This window comes from Eptatretus burgeri, chromosome 9 (genome assembly GCF_056783735.1).
Source record: "Eptatretus burgeri isolate ZD-2024b chromosome 9, Ebu_testis_v1, whole genome shotgun sequence".
Taxonomy (NCBI): domain Eukaryota; kingdom Metazoa; phylum Chordata; class Myxini; order Myxiniformes; family Myxinidae; genus Eptatretus; species Eptatretus burgeri.
In genome coordinates, this window is record NC_140969.1 from 17,384,435 (window position 1) to 17,406,512 (window position 22,078).

At 44.5% G+C, this 22,078-nt stretch overlaps 1 protein-coding gene across 5 annotated transcripts in view; it reads right to left on the reverse strand.

Annotated features, from left to right (window-relative positions):
* Window positions 1-22,078, reverse strand: part of LOC147019630 (sodium/potassium/calcium exchanger 3-like) — a 262,889-nt gene that overhangs the window by 130,876 nt on the left and 109,935 nt on the right. For all 5 annotated transcript variants that reach the window (XR_015061467.1, XM_085894183.1, XM_085894182.1 and 2 more), the window contains exon 3: window positions 2,538-2,614. Coding sequence is in view for 3 of the 5 variants with exons in the window: in XM_085894183.1 (XP_085750309.1) it covers window positions 2,538-2,614 (77 nt within the window). In the remaining 2 variants the exon portion in view is untranslated. The remainder of the gene's footprint in view (window positions 1-2,537; window positions 2,615-22,078) is intronic.

A 22,078-nucleotide genomic window follows, 5' to 3' on the forward strand; every position in this document is an offset into this window, starting at 1 on the left:
CTCATGTCTTATTCTTAGTTCCTCCTCTGTGAATATTTTCTGTTTGAGGATATTGTCACGTCGACGTCGAAACTTAAAAGAAAATGTCCGAATATGTTTTAAAATTCGTGATAGACTAAAAAAATAAAAACAATAAAAACAACAACAACAACTTCAGATATTTCGTCACGTGCCTTCACGGAGCCAAGGAGAAAAAAAATGTGCCTTGACGGAGAAAAGAAGTTTCGGGTATGCTAAATATTACCTCGACGTGTTTCGACTTATGAGTAACTTACAAGGAACTTGTGTCGACGTGTGTCAACGATCGCATATCGTGCCTACAACTTATTCCCAGCATAGCGGAATGTGTGAGTCATACGGCGAGTACGTCGTAAAATTTTCAGCATGCTTGAAATTCCACAACATACGAGACGTACCACGAAATATGACAGCATACTTCATCGTTTTTCAGCGTGCTCTTAACGTATTCACAACTTACCCATAACGTATTCGACGTGTGCCAGCTTGGTTCGGCAAATTTTTCATAGGTCGGCATACGCTGGCTGAATCGTCAAGGTGTGACTGCGTGGTTGACACTTTCAATTTTCAGGCGGTTATGATTTAAATCGGCGTGCGCGGGTTTTTAACAGGCTATGCCACAAGTTCATCGGCGATACGTGCAGCGCGCTATGCCTAAGTTAAACTATCGTTGGGCATAGGTTGTGAACGCTGACAACAGGCTAAGCATTCGTTGGTATAAGTTATCTATAAGACAACGAAACGTTCTGTGCCCATTACTAATATGTTATGCATACGACCAACACGTTATGAATACGACCAAAACTTAAAAAAAAAAAACATCAAAATTTCAGCGTACGCCAACGTTTCATATACATTTTTATACGTTGCCATTGCTGGCTAAATCGTCAAGGTGTGACAGCGCCTTAAGATTGGCTTGGTCGTGTCCTTGAATAGGGGAGAATTACACCAGTGTTATGGATTTGTCAATGATAAGTCGAGTGTAATATGGCAGTGACCATCCTTTATACAGCAGAGTAGGGTTGGGTGTGTTGTGTTAAACCTCCCATACAGGTGAGGCCAGGTGAAGGACTTGTGGCACAAAAGGCACCAGGAAAGCATGAAGTGACCTGTCAAATGTCACATGCTTAAATGGACTTTATAACAGGATATGTGGCCAGAGAAATGTTGGCCACGGTATTAAAGTGAGCTGTGGAGCCCAGGAGATGGGTGCGATGGCCAGAGGCAGTGCCACCCACTGGAGGTGGATGGTGAATGATAGGACCAGAGGGTGGTCCATGAGGCTTAAAGGCCACATATGTGCATGCATGCAGCAGATCACAGTTAGAGATTGGGCTGCTTCTGCCTAGATTGACTCTCTCTGCTTTGTCACTTCCCAAGTTGGATCCTGGGTGGAAACGCAAATACCACATCCTCATCGCCATTCTCTCACCCCTCCCTACACACACACACACACACACACACACACACACACACACACACACACACACACACACACACACACACACACACACACACACACACACACACACACACACACACACACACACACACACACACACACACACACACACACACACACACACACACACACACACACACACACACACACACACACACACACACACACACACACAACCTTTGTCCCGTGCCACACCAGCCTGCACGGATAATTGCAGACTCACAGACCAGACCGTGCCTGTTCAAATCCCTGCCTGCCCCCTTTGTTCTGACTCTAATCCGGTATTGTCAACACGTGAGAGGGGTATAGTTTTTTTTGAACATAACATCGTGTTTTCTCCTCTTTCTTCCATATTTGCATCTTGCAACTGCCAGATCTGTTCCATTTATTTATTGTCCCGTCCTTCCTTACTCCCCATGTACATTTTAATTATAAGAAACATCCTCCGCCTTTTGCCTCAGACCAAGCACCAAATTTAGTTTATTATTGGATGATCCTTGGGGAATTGTAACTTGTTAATTCTGAAGACAGTGAATTTGGAGATGGGTCATTTACAGAGGTCTTTGACCTCTGAAGCAGAGTGTCTGCATAAGCTGGTTCTCTGACGTAACAACATCATTATTACTGTTATTATTGTTATTTTTATTATTATTATTATTATTATTATTATTATTTATTTTGCAGTCAATTAACTCCCTTCAGAAAATAGTGCGAAGTCAAAGCGCATCATAGCAGATGGAATTTACATTCAATTGTTTACTATTTCATTTTACCAAGCTTTATCATGATTCTGCATGAACTAGATTATTTATTCCCAAGAGGTTTATTTTCAGTGATCAGGCTGCATTGCATCATGAGAAAGTGATCTGAGGGTCAAAAATAAATGCTTGATTGAATCACAGGCTTATGAGACCTGCTTTTGACAAATTGCATCATAATACCTGCATATGCTTCAACCACCCCCAAGAGAGCAATGCTGGCAAAGAACAGCAGCAATATGTCAGATGCACTCGACTTAGATCCCATTGGAACATATGTATCAAACCTATTTACGTACACAAATGACGTGGAGGCAGATTGCACCGTGCTTTCGTTCTTCCTGGCTGAATATGTCTTCAGGAAATTCATGCAGACCTGGAGGAATGGAGCACGGACAAACCTTGGAGATAATACAAAAACTATACAGAGCAATCACAATCACAACGGAGATTCTACAAAACTAGATGGATACATTTGACAAACCAAATCGAGATATAAGCAAAGGTGATATATATTAGATCTTAAGTGGTTCACAAAACTGGCACAAGCTGTGTAAAATTGGAAGATAAAAGATATTTCAAAACTTCTGAAAAGAGCCAAAAAAAAAGTATTCAAAAAGCTCATTTACGACACCATGGTTAAGATGAAATATTCAAGCTATATCATCAGTGATTTAGTTACGTTAGTGATAAAGCCAAAAAGGCTTTGACAATCATGTTGCAATCATGGCAGTGACCTTTCATGCGTTGCCCAAAAGCTGCCTTAAATTGGGTCTCAAAGGAAGAGGAAGGGAGATAACTTTTAAGCAACCACTCTGACGTGAGTGATGAATCCAGAAGGAGGGCACTCAACCTCGGCATGAAGGGAATTAAGTAACCCTATACCAGCAAGAGAGGCATTCTCTCGACATAATTTGATATGTCATTAAGGAACAGAAAGACTGCAACAACCAAAGTTGAGTAAAAGTGCAGACCAGGTGGCAGGGGTGGATGACCTTGCCCAAGTAGCAACACACAAGTGTTACTCTCTTCAAAAAGACATCTAGAATCATTAACACCCAACAACAACTGTAAAGATTGGACACCCAAGTGTAAAGATTGGACACTCATTGTCAGGTCAGAATAGATCTATGACTTGCAACAGCTACCATGTAAACCTGCACTAACCTGTTTCATGGTCGGATTGTCGGCGACTAAACCATCTCCCCCACCAAGTTTCTTGGTGAGGAGGGTGTTTGGATATGGACACCCAGCAGGATTACAAACAAAATCTGTCAAAGGGCGGAGGAGCTCCTTGTGAGCCAACGGCCATCCATATCGAGCGCCCAACTGTGTCTGTGGACGTCCTCCTGCAGTTGGATTACTTCTTATTAGGAGGTTGGTGGCAGGATTTGCACTCCGGCCACCGTAAAACCATTCATTCTACAAAACATTTGAAAAGCATTTTAAACAATCTGAAAAAGCACTCCGTGGGAGTACCTCCTGTGCAGCTACTCTTCGCAGGGCAGCGCACCAGATGACAGGATTGAGGCAAAGCCTTCAGGACCCCCAATCTCTAATGATAGGAGGGAAACCACGGGGTAACCTTCCAGGGTCAGATTGCAGTAGTATGTGTCGGGGTCATGCTGAGGTGACATCCACCAGACGGCGGTCTCCTTGGGTTAACCTGAGGTGGTCCCTTCAGGTGGGTGCCTGAAATGTCCTATCCCGAAGAGAGGATGATCACCTATCTCTGTTATCATCTGAGCTCAAGCGTTTGGACATCGGAATCGCAGCACTCTCCGAGGTTCGGAGACCGGATTGCAGTGAGATCATGGCAGGTGGTTACACTTACGATTGGTCCGGTTGCTCTGATGGTTACCATGCCCAAGGAGATGCTGAAGCTTTGTCCAATAAGCTAACTCCAATGATAATTGAGGTGACACCAGTCAACGAGCTTACTATGAGACTGAGGATTCTTCATTCCTTGGGTGTCGTTTCCCTGGTCTCTGTATATGCTCCGAATGAGGCGTGTGATCTCACCGTTAAGGACGCATTCTGTGCCACACTCGAGTCGGCGGTTGATCAGTGCCCCACTCTTCTAGTCTTGGGGGATTTCAATGCATCGATTGTAATTGATAGGGATGGTTATGAGACATGTGTTGGTCCCCATGGGTCTGGAACTGTGAACCAGAATAGCACGAAGTTCCATGATTTTGCAAGAAGTCATGGATGCAGGGTGGCTAGTTCATGGTTTCAGCACCCACAGGCTCATTGCTGAAATTGGTATTCCAATGCTGATGGTGTGGCAAAGGAGATTGACCATGTGCTCGTTGATGGTCTCTGGAGGATAATCCAAAACTGCAGGGTCTACCGGAGTGCTCAGTTGCTCAGTACTGACCAAACGCTTGTTGTAGCAACTCTGAAGTTGCAGCTTAAATCCAGGAGAATGGTACCATCTCAACCCAGGCTGGATATTGGCAAGCTCAAGGATGAGAGGGTAGCTGAGGAGTTTGCAAACGTGATGAGTGGAGATTTGGGGGGTCTGGGTGCTTTGGGGGATCCTGACGAGTTGTGGAGTGCCTTCAAGCGCACCATCCTTGATGTTGCGGTGGATGTCTTGGAAATCGCCAGAGGGCGAAGAATAATTTTTCTCTCAAGGGACAATGGATACCATTGCCCAGAGTCGCAGAGCCAAGGTGAATGGCAGAGCTGAGCTGTTCAGGGAGCTGAGGCATGAAACTGTATGTGGATGGAAAAGGAGGCCCATGTGCAACGAATGTGTGAGGGGGTAGAGCATCACCTGTGGTCAAGTGATCTCGTCTGGTTAAAGGGGAATTTGCGCATTGCATTCCTCCAAGCCCATCCCTCAGTGTACTGCATTTAGAGCAGAGGGTGATGGGCTCTTGATAGAGGAGTCCGACATGAAGACCTGCTGGGCCGGTTACTTTGAGCGGCTGCACTAGGCTGATCCACCAGCTGTCGAGTTGGATGTCAGGGGTGTGTTACTATCCCTATTGCTGACCCTCCAATCAACAGCAGTCCACCTTCATTTGGGGAAACACAGACTGCGGTGAACCGGTTGAAATTGGGTAAAGCTCCTGGGATCTGTGGCATCCATGCTGAACTTCTCAAGGCTGGTGGAAATGCTGTTCTCCTGTCATTGCATGCAGTTCTGTGCTCTGCCTGGAACACATGCATCATCCCAACTGACTGGAAGAGGAGCCTTGTTGTCCCCCTCTGGAAAGGGAAGGATGATCGCCAAGACTGCAACAACTACCGAGGGGTGACGCTGCTCTCAGTGCCGGGCAAGGTCTTTGCTCGGATAATTCTTGATTGTGTTCGCCACCATCTGCTTGAGCACCAGAATCCAGAGCAGTCAGGCTTTACACCAAAGAGGTCAACGATTGACTCTATCCATGGTCTTCATGTCCTCACTGAACGCAGACAAGAGTTTCAGCAGGGGCTGCTTGCAGCCTACGTTGATCTCTGCAAAGCATTTGATTCAGTGAATCAGGATGCCCACTGGAGGATTCTTGGTCTTCATGGGGTGCCACCAAAACTGATCAATCTGATGTCTGAACAATACTCTGTGACTGAGAGTGCTGTGCGATGTGGTGATACCATCTCTGACATATTTCCAGTTGTTTCTGGAGTTTGTCAGGGGTGTGTACTGGCCCCCACACCTTTCAGTACTTGTATAGACAGGATTATGGGGAGTGTGTCAGAGAGATCAAGCTCTGGTGCATCTTTGGGAATGTCAAGATCTTTGACCTTGATTTCACAGATGATGCAGTCATCTTTGCAGAGAATATGGATATCCTTGAGGAGGCCCTCAAGATGCTTTATGAGCAGTCGGAGTCGGTGGAATTTCAGGATTCCTGGGTCAAAACTATGATCCAGGCTTTCAATGACATCTTCGATGCTGTTATCCTGTCTGAACCTGTTTGTGGCGAAGATGTTGAGGTCACAGAGAGATTCCTTTACCTTGGCAGTGATATTCATGACTCTGCTGGCTGTGAGCAAGACGTCAACAGATGTCTGGGTCGGGCCTGTGGATTCATGGATTCACTGTGTCATGGGGTGTGGCGCTGCCGGTACCTGTGCGGGAGGAGGAAAGTCTGAGTCTTCCAGTCCTTGTTGCTTCCAGTCTTGCTCTCTGGATGTGAGACTTGGACTCTGACCAGGGATCTGAGATGGAGCCTTAATTCCTTTGGTACCACGTCTCTTCGGAGAATCATTGGCTATCGCTGGTCGGACTTTGTGTCCAATGAGCGGTTGCTGAGAGAGATTCAAATGAGATTTGTTACCTGCATAGTCCGTGAGCATCAGTGCGGCTGTAAGGACATGTGGCTTGTTTTCCTGACGCTGATCCTGCTCACCAGATTCTCTCCACAAGGGAGCCTCGTGAGTGGAGAAGGCCAATGGGCCGAGCACATGCCTTGTGGTTGCAGCAGATTGATCAACATCTCAAGGAGATGGGGATGGGCCAGGCATCTGCCTGGGGAATGGCCAGACGGAGGCCACCGGAGTACCATTGGAAAGTGGATGCAGCTACGCGCTGCTCCAGCGCATGCTCCCATACCTGACCTGACCCAGTAACACAATCAGGAGAATTTGTTGTTGGAGCCAATTCTTTGAGAAATCAAACCCAGATTAGACAACTAAAATAGGGGCAATACCCCCTGGGTGCTAACGCGTTAGAAAAATGATACTGTGGAGGAAGTCAACGTGGGACAAAATCAGCAAAATGTACCAATGAACCAATGTTATGGCCACGATTTTTTAATGTCATGAACAAAGTTTAGTACATCACGGGTAATGAAGGTTGTGGTCAAGTTTCATCGGAATTGTGTGAAGTCTCTGAGAAGAAAACAAATACCTAATTAGGGGGCAACCCCATGTAGACCCTGTTCAGGCCAGATTTTTTTTAATGCCTTGAACAAACTTTGGTACATTCCAGGAGATGAAGGTTGTGGTCAAGGTTCATCAAAATTGTGTGTAATTTTTGAGAAGGGGCAAGTGTTTATGGATGAACGGACTGACGACGTGCCATCCCATAAACTCCCTGGAACTACATTCCAGGTGAGATAACAAGGAGAATGCTACCAATTAACTAAGCTCGCTTTTCAGTCTCAGCTGAGTAGCTGTAAGTTAATGATAGATGGCACTCATGTGCAGCTTTGAGGCTGCTGGTTCCATCATTGGTGAGGGACACAGCTATGCTTCTGATGCAGTGTTCCTACTACCAGTACACTGGTGCATATTTCACCAACCTCAGAAGGATGAGAGGTTGACTCATCCCCACCTGGTGTTAATTCAGCAGCCAACAGAGCTTGAACTCAGGACCCTAGGATCCCAATCCAACCACCCTAACTGCCCAACCAACACAAGGCTAAACAAGGTGAATGAAGTTGATTATAAGGATAATTCAGAAATTTGAACCATTAATTTAAAAAGTTATTACGGATAGATAGAAACATTATAACAGGACAGTATCATGCAGAAAGACAAAAAAATAAGGAGTAAATAACAATAATTATATATATATATATATATATATATATATATATATATATATATATATATATATATATATAATGTTGCGGTTGAGGAAATTTGCAAACCACCATTCAGGTCCCGTAGGTGAGATATCTCTGTAAGTACATGTGTCGTGAGCCTAAACCCGTTGTTTAGAGGGAATAAATGTGATTCATTCGGGCTGCGACCCTTTGAGATAGCCGTATTTCTGTTCTATCTTTATTTTGAACCAACCACGTTTCAACCGCCATTACACAACAACCACCAACCACAACGCCGCTTCACAACAACAACAACAACAATGCCAACAGCCACGATCTTTACCTTCACAACTCCCTCCCGCAAACATCGCATCACCGCCATTCCAAACGGCACCATGGCCATAAACCACCACCATAAACCCTCCACCACCTTCACCTCTCTCCTTCTGCGGCCATTCCCGCACCACCTGTGAGCTCGGAGCGTCAGGCTGTCCTGGGCTCGTACGGGACGCGCGCCGAGCCGCGAGTGCAAAATGCGGCCTTTCAGAGGTAAATTCGGATCAGGAATGCTCCACGCCCACTTCTGATCCGTCCAATCAACAAGCGCGGGGCGGTTTGGCCCCGCCTCCAGGCGCGTTGGTGTAGAATCGAGATATGCAAATTCTAGGATCAGGGGAGATTCACGCCCCCTTTTCCTCCGTCCAATGGGCGAGCGTGGCTCCACCCCCGAGCTCGTTCTGATCCAGAAATTTGCATGTGGGTTCTCCTGCCGGCCTATAAAGCGCCGAGCGCGGGGCGAATCTGGGTCAGTATTGGAGAGCAGAGTGTGGCAGCGGGAGAGTCAGTTTTGGTGGAGTCGGTTTTAGTCGAGTCGGTTTGGGTCGAGTCAGTTTGGGTCGAGTCGGTCTCGGCAGAGTCGGTCTCGGCAGAGTCGGTCTCGGCAGAGTCGGTCTCGGCAGAGTCAGTTTTGGAGAGCAGAGTGTGGCAGCGGCCGAGTGTGGCAGCGGCAGAGTCGGTTTGGGTCGAGTCGGTCTCGGCAGAGTAGGTTTGGGCAGAGTCGGCCTCAGCAGAGCAGAGAGTGTTTTGGGCAGAGTCGGGTTGGAGCGCGGAGCGGAGTCGGGAGGCGAGGGTGTACAGGTGGTTTGCTGCAGTCGGCTGAGGAGAATTGGGGAAGAGACCGAAGAGCTCGGGTCCGAGGCAAGGAAGACTGCGGTAGGCGACGAGGTCGCGGTGGAATCGCTCGTCGCGGGACCCAAGCAAGCCAGCTATAGTCTTTCCCCAGAGCATCAACAATTCCCCCCCCTTTTTTCCCCCGCGCTGAGATAGTGCGAAAAGGGGGCCCCGTTCCCACCCCACTCCAAGCAGTGCCAACGAAACCCGTGAAGGAGCACGAAGTCGGGGCACCGCCGCGCCGCCACATTTGCGGCTCATCACAAAGACACGGGTAGGATCCACCCGGTCTCGCGGACCTGACCGCTCTTTCAGGTCCCGTGCAAATATTGGCCCACAGGCCCCGTCTGCCCCCTTGTCTTTGAGGGTGGCCTTTTCTTTTACTTTTGAGTAAATGTGTTGTTGGCGCCGTCTCTAAAGTAAAACTGTGTAAGTGTTGCCGTGTGCTCGCGTAGTCGGTAGTATCTCTGCATTGTTGTGTTTCTTTTGTTGCAATTGCTTTTGGTGCATAATTGTTGTAATTGTATATGTGTGCTCTCCGTGTGCCGCGGAATAAATGTGCATCATGTTGAACTGTTTTCCCGTTTCGCTTCGTCTTTTCTTTAATTGAATCTCCATCTTGCTTCACGTAAAGGGTTGGTAGTGGGCTTAATACGCCCGGTAATTAATCAGAACCATCGAGGCCGACGATAACACCGCTCGGTTATCCTGATAGTACGGAACGGGCCGCTTAAGTGGCCCGTGTCCGGAGTCGACCTGCGGCGAGGTGCGATCGCCCGGTCTACCCTCCGCGTGGGTACTTAGGTAGGTCGAGTTTGGCGAACAACCCTATCCCACGCGGGGGGCCGATTGGCACGATCGTGTTGAGGCCGAAAGGCCCACCCGTGACTAGCTCCCGGCGTTAGTCCGAGAGGGTCACGACAGAATTGTCCGTCCGGTGGGCGACGTGCCGAGATTTGAGTCACGTGGCCGTTTGCACGCCGGCGGGCGCGAATTCGCAACTATATATATATATATATATATATATATATATATATATATATATATATATATATATATATATATATATATATATATATATATATATATATATATATATATATATATATATATATATATATATATATATATATACATATACTGTGAAGCACCAGTTCTGTCAACTGAACACACAATTCTATCATGACGGCATCACAAAACTACTTGAACATTGGCAGAAATGTGTTGAGTGCAGCAGTGATTATGTTGAGAAGTAAATATGCACCATGGTATAACAAAGAATGACGCAAGTTTTTTGTCTTTGTTCAAATATGCTTACCCGTTTTGAAGTTAAAAAAAAAAAAAGTACGCGGCATTACTTTTCAGCAAGCTTTAGTTCCCATGAATCTGGAAAGCTAAAAATAAACCAAAAAAAACCAGCATCATCACCCAAAAGACGACATCTAATCTACAGGGTGCCCCACAGAAAACCAGGAAATTTGAAATTTTGAGAGTTATTTTGCCATATTTTACCATATCAATAAACTAACATAAATTTTCTTACCGTTTTTTTATTTTATTTCAGAATGCAGCAGTTATGAAATTTGTATCTTTGTTTTACACTACATCTAAGTTTGCTTTTGTTTTGTTTAAAATAAACTGTACCAAATTTCCTGGTTTTCTGTGGGCCACCCTCTAGTTTGTAGTGAGTAAGGTGGAGTGCAGGTATGGGAGGGGCAGTTTTGAAAATTGGCCTCGGGCGGCAGCAAAGGTAAATCCGGCAGTGCTCAAAGTGACATATTTTCCACATCTCTCACAGGATTGTGAGTTGGACAGACGACAGTGAGTGGTGGGGAGAGGTTTTGAAGACTTGAAGTGGGGAGGGGATTGACACTTTGGGTTGGGAGGGGGAGTTTGAGGATTTGGGGATGGGGGAGAGAGCAGAGTTGGAAGGGCAGGTTGAGTCTTTGGAGGGAGGGGTTTGAGGAGTTGTGGTGGGAGAGGGGGGGGTTGAAGGCTTGGAGTGGGGAGGGGATTGATTGACACCTTAGGGTTGGGAGGGGGAAGGTGAGGACTTGGGTTTTATGGAAAGGGAGGGCGAGGACAGTTGAGGATTTGCAGTCACATTTTCCATTATGTGGAATTTCCACTGGTCCCTGCTCGTAATAATAATAATAATAATAATAATAATAATAATACGAGCATAGCCAAGTCGCATTCTAAGAAATACTAAATATAACAAATTTCATTTCAACAAATTCCAATTTTGAAGGACAATCTCATTTCAATAAAAACTTCAATTCAATAGAACAAACAATATATTGTTTTTTTTAAAGTTTAACTTCATCGAGCTATTCTGGGGTGATAAAATAAAGCTCCCAATTAGGGCCATTTATTAAATGCTATTATTTCCAAAAAGGAACTGCAAGTTGAACTGCAGTTTGCCCCCATTAACCATTCCTAAACCAAGCATCTTACTTGCTGATTTCAGTGTTTCCTCTCTCCCTCTCTTTTTTTTTGTTTGTTTATTCCCTTGCTGGTTGTTCCTAATTATTGCTCCATTGCTGCACTATCAATTTAACCTTGCTCTTCCATTAGCCTCATTTTTGTAGAAAAATAATAATTATTGATTACCTCCGCCACCAAAGGTGAAGGATGTTATGTTTTCACCCCTCTGTCTGTTTGTTTGTTTGTGTGCAGGATATCTCAAAAAAGTTGTGGACGGATTCTGATGAAATTTTGTGGACAGATTCGGTGTGTGATAGGGACGAACTGATTAGATTTTGGTGAAGATCCGGATCCGACTACTAGAATTTTTAAAGTGATTCTTCACCATTGAGAGATAGGGCAAAAAATGATAGAAAGCATGACATCTCAAAAAGTTGTGGACGGATTCGGTCGAAATTTGATGGACATGTTTGGTGTGTGTCAAGGAAGAATTGGTTCAATTTTAGTGAAGATCCAAATCCGGATCCGGATCTGATAATTTTTAAAGTGATTCTTCACCATTGAGAGATTGGGCTAAAAACGATATATACTGTATAGCATGATAATTCAAAAATGTATTGGACCCCGATATGTTGTCGTGGATCAGGTATTACATGGTGGAGGTATGCGCTCTACCGAGTGCCCTTCTAGTTAACCTCCACCATCGAAGATGGACGGAGGTTACTGTTTTCACCCCTGTTTGTTTGTTTGTTTGTGTACAGTATTACAGAAAAAGTCCTGGACGGATTTCGACGAAACTTGGTGGGGGGATTAGGTATGGTCCAAGGATCATGCCATTAGATTTTGGACTTGGTCCAAAGTCCAATATGGCCGCTATGGCGGCCATTTTGAAAAAATATTTGAATTTTTGTTTTTGCATTTCTACATGTTTTCAGTGATTTTCAACCCTCAAAAAAAAAAAATTGTTGGAGAAAAAAACAAAATTTTGCAACTTTTTTTCAAAAAAATTTCGATTTTATTTGAATAATATTTGAATTTTTTTTTTTTGCATTTCTACATGTTTTAAGTGATTTCCAACCCCCCCCCCCCCCAAAAAAAAGTTAGAGAAAAAAACCCAGAAATTTTGCACCTTTTTTTTTCAAACAAATTTCGATTTTCTTTTTTTGGCATTTCTACATGCGCGTCAATCTCGTTTAGTTTATTCAATCGTGGTTCAGTAGAGTCTGATCCGTTTTGACCTACAATGAATAGGATATCAGGTTCACTTAAGTGACCCAGCAGTATTGGCAGCGGAGGTTTTGCACTCTACCAAGTGCTCCCCCTCTAGTTTATTATGGTTTTGTTTTGGGTGATTCTGCAGTGACATTTTATCCTCACATGTCCTGAATGTTAGGGGACTCTCTTAATTTACATTTTACTATATTTATATTATTTTTATTCAATTTTAGGGGGCGGGAGTGGGGGGGGGCTAGTGGTGGAGGGGTGTTTCACACAATTAATTTTCGATGCAAGAACAAGTCAAAGAAATGTAATTTTTTTCAATATATAAAGACTCTACTGTGCTTCCATTCATCAGATTTATTTGGGCCTCAAATATGACCCATTTCAAAAACAAGTGAAACAAATGATTGGACCGTCTGTTGCCTTTCATTCCCATTCAATATTCTCATGGCTAACATAAACTGAATCAACAGTGCCGAAGTTAGCTGTGTTTGAAATGCAGTCAGCCATATGTTTTTTATCATAATTCGGAGGCCATACCACTATTGAGATCAACCAATTTTTTTTGTTTTTTTTAAATGCAATGAAAAAGTACCTGAGATCAAACGTTTTTGGAGTAAAAACAAAGAACTTGAGTTACATCATATTTGTGCCAAGCTGTGATTTTGTTTTTCCAGAACAGTTGCTTTTATCTTCATAAGCAAAGACTTAGGGTGCTGAAGTTTTGTCCCCTGTATGCCCTGGATGAATGAGGAACTTCATAGCCCCCAACCAGGCATCAGCCAGCTTGGGGATTATATCTTGGGTGCAGCCAGTCCGTCAGTCTTCCGTGCGTCCATGTGTCCATATGTAGCCTCCACTCGAAAATGGTTGGATGCATTTCTTTCAAATTCAGTATGTGTATGCCGTAATAAGTGGGATGAGTGTGCCAAACGATTTTGGGAATGGGGCCATTTTGAAATTTGGGGAATTAAAAAAAAATCATGGAGAATAGGATAGGATTGTATACTGTATGCGTACAGGAATCATTATCTACTTTTCTACACTTTGCCATCTGTAGGACCAACACACAACTTTTAAATATTCATTTATTTATATACACTTTCTCATCACCACAACCAACACAAATTTGATTTATTTAATTATTTATATAATACACCACCATCTGGGCTGGTAGGATGGACTAGAGGTGTGTTAACTTGGCTCTAAGCTGTCTTACCTGGGTTTGAGTCCCAACCCAGCTACAAAGTGTCATTCCAGTGTTTTACAGGCAGGGTGATTTGTCAATGAGTGTGCCGTCTCTTGGATGGACGTTGAATGGGAACTTGTCTGCCGACATTAGTTGGTGGACATTAAAGATCTCACTGTGTCCTTTCCAAAGAGGAGGTGAGCTATCGCCGGCACCCTGAACAAATTCCAAATTCCTACCAAAATTACTGCTGGGAAGGCAATGGGAAACCACCCAGTTTTTCCAAGAAACTGCTTTGGAAGCACTGAAACCTGTCAAGGCTGGAGAACCTGCCTTTGGGCAGAACACCAGAATAGGAAATACTGTTGCGGATTTGGAAACCTATCGCACACCACATACAGGTCCTATAGAGCAGTTATATCGGTAAGTACGTGTTTTCAGTTAGGGTCCCCGTCCCTTGTTTAATGGGTGATTAAATGTAAATGCTCTGTGCTTTATTTTAATAGTTGCGATTTTTACACCCCTTATAACAACAACAACATGCCTTCACCTCGCTTCCTCACACCAATGCCATTGTCTTCCTGCGTTTGACCACGTACGTGGGCGGAGTTTCCTCGGCCACCAGAGCTCCGACTCCGCCCCGGAGAGATGGAATGTTCCCCCTGACCAATGGGAGGCGTGAGACACCAGAGACATCGACTTTCTCACGAACCCTCGACCAATGGGAGGCGTGAGACACCAGAGACATCGACCTTCTCACTAACCCTGGACCAATGGGAGGTGAGACGTCTCAGACGGTGATCCTTCCCACGACACCCCCTCCCACAGGAGAAATGCCAGAAAGAAACGCCAGGGCCTTGGAAAGAGTGTGAACGGCAGGGTGAGCATCAGGCATGAATGGCAGTGGGAACGGCAGTGTGAACGGCAGGGTGAACGGCAGGGTGAGCGTCAGGGGTGAGCATCAGGGGTGAACGTCAGGGTGAGCGCCAGCGTCAGGGTTGGGCGATCGGGTTCGAGGTGCTGGAGATTGACTCGTCAGGTCTGGTCTGCTTGGCCTGATCGGGTTTGAGGTGCTGGAGATCGACTCGTCTGGTCTGGTCGGCTTGGCAGTGATCGGGTTTGAGGTGCCGGAGATCGACTCGTCTGGTCTGGTCGGCTTGGCCGTGATCGGGTTCAAGGTGCCGGAGATCGACTCGTCTGGTCTGGTCGGCTTGGCAGTGATCGGGTTTGAGGTGCCGGAGATCGACTCGTCTGATCTGGTCGGCTTGGCAGTGATCGGGTTCGTGGTGCCAGAGATCGACTTATCTGGTCTGATCTGGCTTGGCAGTGCTCGAGTCATCTCTCAGCTCGTTCACCTGGTGTCCGACGCTTTTCCTCCGTCCCTGGTGCTTGGAGTGGCATCGTGTTGCGGGTTTGAGTCCCGTTGAGCCGGATCGTCAAAGACCACACGAGGTGGACAGGTCCAAGTGCAGGTTCTGGTCTCCATCTCCCTTTCCTCAAGCTGGAAGACTTCAATAAAGACCATTGGGGTCCATTTGTGTGTGTGTGTCTGTGTGTGTGTGTGTGTGTGTCTGTGTGTGGGCCCGTATTTAAGTAGCAACTGTTGAGTGCCTTGTACTTTGACTGCATTTATCAATAGTCGTGATAACTCTGCCCTTACGTGCCCCCCTCATTTCCCTATTGTAAATAAATATCCTATTGTTGAATGTTTCAGCTCGTCCTCGTCCTTTCCTTCATTGACTTAGCGTGCTGCGTGTTGGGGAAATTAGCAAGGCCGTTGTGCCGCCGTAAGGGGACATCTGGACCGACGAGACTTTGTTGACCGTCCGCTCGGGTCACACACGGTTCGAGTACGCTAAGCGGCTCGTTCCGTACGGGTGCCGTCGAGGGTGTGGAGACTCAGTAAATCGCCATGTGGTCTCTAGGTATTTTGAAAATTGGCGAATAACCCTGTACCACGTGGTAGAAATATTGACCCTTCATGGTCCAAAAAGGGACCCGTACTTTTCCGAAGAAGTACGATCTGAATTCCGGGTGATCAGTTGAGCCGACTCTGCAGCTCCATCTAGCGGTCGTGCTCGCGGCCGATTCCCGGCCCCGCAACAATACCACCATCTCTCCACAACCAACAAACAATTTAGAATTATTTATTTACTTTTATACACTTTACCATCACCACTACCTACATATTTATTTATTAAGTAATTATTTAAATGTAAAATTTACACGTTCATTTTTTAAGGTGCTGTTCGGGACATCAGTGCACTTTTACGATGAGGACTTGCATCCTTGTTTGTAGAGATTTGGATCAAAGAATCAAGGCTGCGAGCGAGCTAGCGAGGTACAAAGGTTTTTCTATTCAATGATTTTGTTTGTGATTCCAATTGAAGTTTAAAGACCAAAGCTTAATAAATAAATAAAATAGTTCAGATTCTGAATTTGAGTTTGCCTGTTTGGTGTTTCCATCTGTGTCAAAAGTTATTGATGCTAGGTGGGACCGCAGGTTCCAAATCCCATATACTGTGGTAGTTTGTCCCTCGTTAGCTTCACCTGAAACAGAGTCCATTGTATTCTGGTGGGCACTATGAAGAACAGCTCAGCTCAGCTGAAGAGGTGACTAACTCTTTCGAGTTTTGCAATTTAGATAAAGTTAAATATCGGTAGCTGTCGTATTCGTATAATTTAAAAAGCACAATTTAAATGTAAATATAATGTTTTAATAATCGCCATTACTGTTCAATAAATTCTTACATTTGTGAAAAAAGAGGCTTGAAGAAACGATGTGGTGCGTGTGTGTTTATGTATTTGAATTCACACACAGGCCAACTTTAACACTATTGTGCCCACAAGTAGCCAATGTCACAGTGTGACAAAGCTGTCTCACATCACCATACCATGATAATAAAATGAATTCCTTTGCAAAGAACTTCAACACCAGAGGAGGTCATTAGGCCCATCAAAGCCTTCACCATGATTGCCAGCTTATGGGTGGCTGTCCGTGCTCCATCCTATTCAAATGCCAAGTCTCAAGCAAGGAAGCTGCATGTATCATTATTAAAGACTTTGGTGGGACTCAGCCAGGGTTCGACCCTCCGTCTCCTTCTCAGACTAACTCCCAGACGAACCATTATGCCACCGAGTCTGGTTTAACAATATGTTGATTTTCACCTAAATTTAACCATTTGTTGATTTTGAACCTTCAACTTGGATTATGACCTAGTTATCCACACCCGTTCCTGAGTGTGCATTTGTCCACACCACCCATGGTTTTTGACATGCTACAAGGCCAATCGCCTCCACTAGCATGCCAATGGGCATGCCCTCAGAGAGAGAACATTCACAAAAGTTTCTCCTCTTACAAACTTCTCTAAACTACCGGAAATCTCTGGTAACCTTGGTGATATTTCTGCACAAGTGCTCTTTCCTTAATCACTACATTATAACTTGTTACCTTTTTACACAACTCAGCTTTTTGCATAAACATCTTGCCTCAACAAAATATTACACTCCCATCGAATAAATAAAATATGTCCCTTTTGTTTATTTGTTTGGCTGTTCGTGTGTTTTTTTCAAAGACCACTCGGCCAATGAGATGTATCAGTAGTTTATGATAATGCATGCATGGGTGCACCGGGGCATGGTTAAGCAGAGTCATGTGACCCGCCCATGTTCCGATGCTGTGCTGTGTTGTGCCCATGTCCGAATTAAACCTGTTGTTCCCACTTCAGAGCCTTCGTCTCTGCCCATTGAGTACATTGTCCATTACACAGACAAAGTCCGACCCCGTGATTGTCCTCAGGGTATTTTCATCCACCACCTCAGCCTTCAAATACCCCCAAGAACCTTTAAGACCTTTAAAACCCATAAGACCTTAAAGACCCTTTAAGAGTCTGAAGACCCTTTAGACCCCAAAGACTGCCAAGACCCCCAAGACCCTTTAGACCCCAAATACCCATAAAATCAATAAGACCCTGAAGACCCCAAAGACCATTTAGACCCAAATGACCCTCAGACCCTTAAAGTCCCTTACACCCTTCAGACAGATTAGACAGCTTGAACCCTTGAACATTTAGAGCTTTATACCACTTCGACCATTTTGGACCCTTTTTACATGCTTGAGATATTAGATCCTTTCAACCCCTTGGACACCAACTGCTGTTGTAATGTACCGTTTCGAGTATAGACCATCTTGAATCTTTTAAGCACACACCACATAATCTATAGTCTTCTTGCAAAACACTTTTTTTCAACAAATAATGCACAAACTTAACCCATCCAAAAGGTAGGTGCTCTGCTATCTCATATCTTCTTGTCACAGGGAAGAGTCTGAAGGGAGGGGGGTGGGGTGGGACGAAGCAGGGGAAGGGTGGGATGATGGAGGGGAAAGGGTGGGAGGAGGTTGGAAAAGGGAGGGGAAGGGGTGAGGTGGAGTCTGGAGGGAAGGGGTGGGTGGGAGGAGGAAGGGGCGGAATGAGGGAATGGAATGTGTGGGATGAGGAACCTGGCGTGGCCGGGCAACGCCGGGTACCTTTGCTCGTTTATAATAAACAATTTGTTCTGTATCGAATCATATAGATGTATAAGCATTACCATCACACTATACCATACATCATCCAACAGACACTCGTCAAGAATTTGCCACAGTCAAATTTTTCTTCACAGATAAAAAGCGACTTTTGGAAGATGTCTTACAATCCAGACAAATCCCACACTCTCAATGTGTCTCTCCGAAAGAAAAAAAAAATGCTTGTCTAAACCTCCCATCTACTTTCTTAACAAACTCCTTGAAGAGGTTTATTCCTTAAAACTTTGGGGCATCGCCATCAGCACAATCTCTCTTGGGAAAACCACACACCTACTGTAAGTTGGCCTCAAAAGCCAGCTACTGACTGGGCATCCTTCATCATGCCAAGTCTTTCCTTGGCAGATCTGAATTTCCAACAATGTACATGGCCTTCATCTGCAGCTTGATGGAATACTGCTCTCCCTTTTACGCTGGTGCCTGTGCGTCACACTTTTCACCTCGGGATGTTGTCGAAACCAGGCCCATCAAAATCATTGACATCTCCCACAATTAGGTTGAGTCTCTGGGCTTATTTCTCCCACATCCCAGATAGGTCGTTGTCCTTTCTGGGTTTTTACATCCTACTTTCTGGTCTTGCACCCTTTGCCTTTTCGTGCTCTGTCCAACCCCAGTTTCCCCAGGATGTGCATGGTCTTCCAGTAACCCACTTCTGATGAAACTCCCAAATCCAGGCTCACAGCTCACTTCCACTCATTTCTTCCTATGTTCTCTCACCTATATGGAATCAACCTACTCAGTCTGTTTATACCACTTCTCTTCAAAGCTTCAGGATGACTGCTCACCACCTCTCAGCTCATTCCCATCAATACGCATGATCATTTTTACCCCCATTAACCTTTCCAAAGGCCTGTCTCTCCAAAAAGATCCCTTTCTTTCCAAGTTATTGCGCCCCCCCTCCTCCTTTCCCTCTCCCTACACCCACCCTACTACTTTTTGTTCCATTGCTGTTTCATCTCTCCCTTCCTCATATTTTAGCCCCCTTATTGTTGTGTTTGAGCTTGTATCCAGCTTGTTCAACCCTGATGTCCTCCTCCACTTCGAGCTCTCATTTGTCTGTGTATGTCTACCTGCTTTTGTCGTGTTTCCCTACTTTCCACTGTTCTTTTTGTTAACCTCCGCCATCGAAGATGGACGGAGGTTACTGTTTTCACCCCTGTCTGTTTGTTTGTTATCTTGCCAAAACGAAGTTTTTGCAAGATATGTTAGTCAGCTTGTATGTTTTTTTGTTTGTTTGTTTGTCTGTAATCATGTATAAAAAATTCTGCAGAGCACAGTTATCATTGGAAATTTTTGTAACTTCGCATATCAGAGGCCTATAGAGGTCCCTTTCAGTGCACAAAATTTTGAAGGTCAAGGTCAAAGGTCAAGGTCACTTTGGCGCAAATCAGGGGAGTCGACAAAACCCTTATTTTTTGAGTAATTTTGATCGGATCGTCTTCAAACTTCATGGGAATATAGTTCATGGTCTGGCCCTCAGCTGATTAATTTTTGGTGGCGATTGGCCTTGACCTTCATGGTTAGCGCCTGAGGTCAAACATATTTGATCCCAAGGTCAAATTTTCAAGTTTTAGGAACCATATCGTGTAGTACCTCAAATTGAACACCTCGATGAGTGCTTTCTAGATATGTCAAGCTTGAGACATTATGATGTCATTTGGTGACGTTATGAGGCAAAAGCATATTTTTCATGGTTACTCTGTAGAACAATTCTCATCGGAATCTCTCGTGGGCAGATATTCCTCAAGGAGTCACTCCTGGTGGATAACAGCTCTGTTCACCTCAGTGTGACCTTAAAGAAGTCACACGTGGTCACCTTTTGGCAAGATACGGGTCTTACGGAAAAACTCCTGGACGGATTTCGACGAAACTTGGTGGGGGGGTTAGGTATGGTCCAAGGATCATGCCATTAGATTTCGGACTTGGTCCAAAGTCCAATATGGCCGCTATGGCGGCCATTTTGAAAAAATATTTGAATTTTTGTTTTTGCATTTCTACATGTTTTAAGTGATTTCCAACAACAAAAAAATTTGTTGGAGAAAAAAAAAAAATTTGCAACTTTTTTTCAAAAAAATTTAGATTTTATTTGAAAAATATTTGAATTTTTTTACATTTCTACATGTTTTAAGTGATTTCCAACCTCCCCCCCCCAAAAAAAATTTGTTAGAGAAAAAAACCCCAGAAATTTTGCAACTTTTTTCTCAAAAAAATTTCGATTTTATTTTTCTGGCATTTCAACATGCGCGTCAATCTAGTTTAGTTTATTCAATTGTGGTTCAGTTGAGTCTGATCCGTTTTTACCGACAATGAATAGGATATCAGGTTCACTTCAGTGACCCAGCAGTATTGGCGGCGGAGGTTTTGCACTCTATCGAGTGTTCCCCCTCTAGTTTTGTTCTGTGTTGAGACTCTTCCACAGGCCTCAACTTTGTGTAATAATAAAGCTTCACTCTTGGGATGCTGGACATATATATATATATATATATATATATATATATATATATATATATATATATATATATATATATATATATATATATATATCTTACTTATTTGATATCGACGATTTTTATTTCATAATAAACAAAGCTCTTCCCTCTGGGCTGGTGCTGCCTCACACCGAGATCGGCTTCATACTGTGGAAACCAAGACTTTTAGTATCATTGGTATCTCCCGCGATGAAGCTGAATCTTTGGGTCTTTCACTCTCTCACCACATAACAGGGAGGTCGGCGGTCTTTCTGCCTTCTACTGACTCCTCTGTGGCCTTGCACCCTCGAGGCTGTCTGTGCTCGATCCACCTAATATCTCTGCAGGGCGCTCCAGGTCTGCCACCAACCCCATTTTGGTGAGACCATCAAAATCAAGAATCACTGCTCACATTCATTCTTTCATTCCTCTTTTTCCCGACCTTTGGAACAAATTCCCACACTCTCTTCAATCCCATTCTTCCCTCCAGGTCTTTAAAACAGCTGTTCACCACCATCTCATCTTCCCCATCTAAAACCTTGATCTTTTCTACCTCCGTTATCCCACCCCAAACCCACATCCTTCAAATTCCCTACTTTCCTTCCTAAAAGTCCCTGTAGTGTCTATCTTGTTTTCCCCGTGTACCCCGCCCCATTCCTCTCTCCTCCACAGATCTCCTGATGTTCCTGTTCCTCACCGTTGTTGTGCTTCCCTCTCTCGCCCCCTCGTCTCCTGTTCCCTTTATTATATGTTCTATGTGCTAGCTCTTATGCGAGCCTCGACAATGTGTACAAAAAAAGGAAAAGTTAAGAGTGTGAGGCTCAAAAGGTGAGGCTCCATATACCCAGGGAGGCCAACATCGGTGCACCTGGCACAGCGTGAAATTTTTGTTTTGACCATGTGGGTACCTTCCTTTCGGACAATAATAACAAATTAGGGAGGTATAACCCTTGCAATTTTTTGCTGAAAGTCCAGAAATGGAAATCCAAGATGGTCGCTTTTTGATTTATCGGAAAAATCATCAATTTGCTCATATATCAGTCGATAAGACACATTAAACAATCGGATAAAGTTCTAACCATACATTTATTCTCACCCATACTCTCATGTCAACACATAATCATAGTTATCCACAAGCAAAACCTGTACATCCAAGATGGCCACTTCAAAATCGCCCGAAAATCGCAATTTTGGTCATTCTAAAATACGTCTTGCTTGTTTTGTAGATATAAGATGGACACTCCTCTACGACGTAATATGTATTTATTCGAGCCCATGCTCT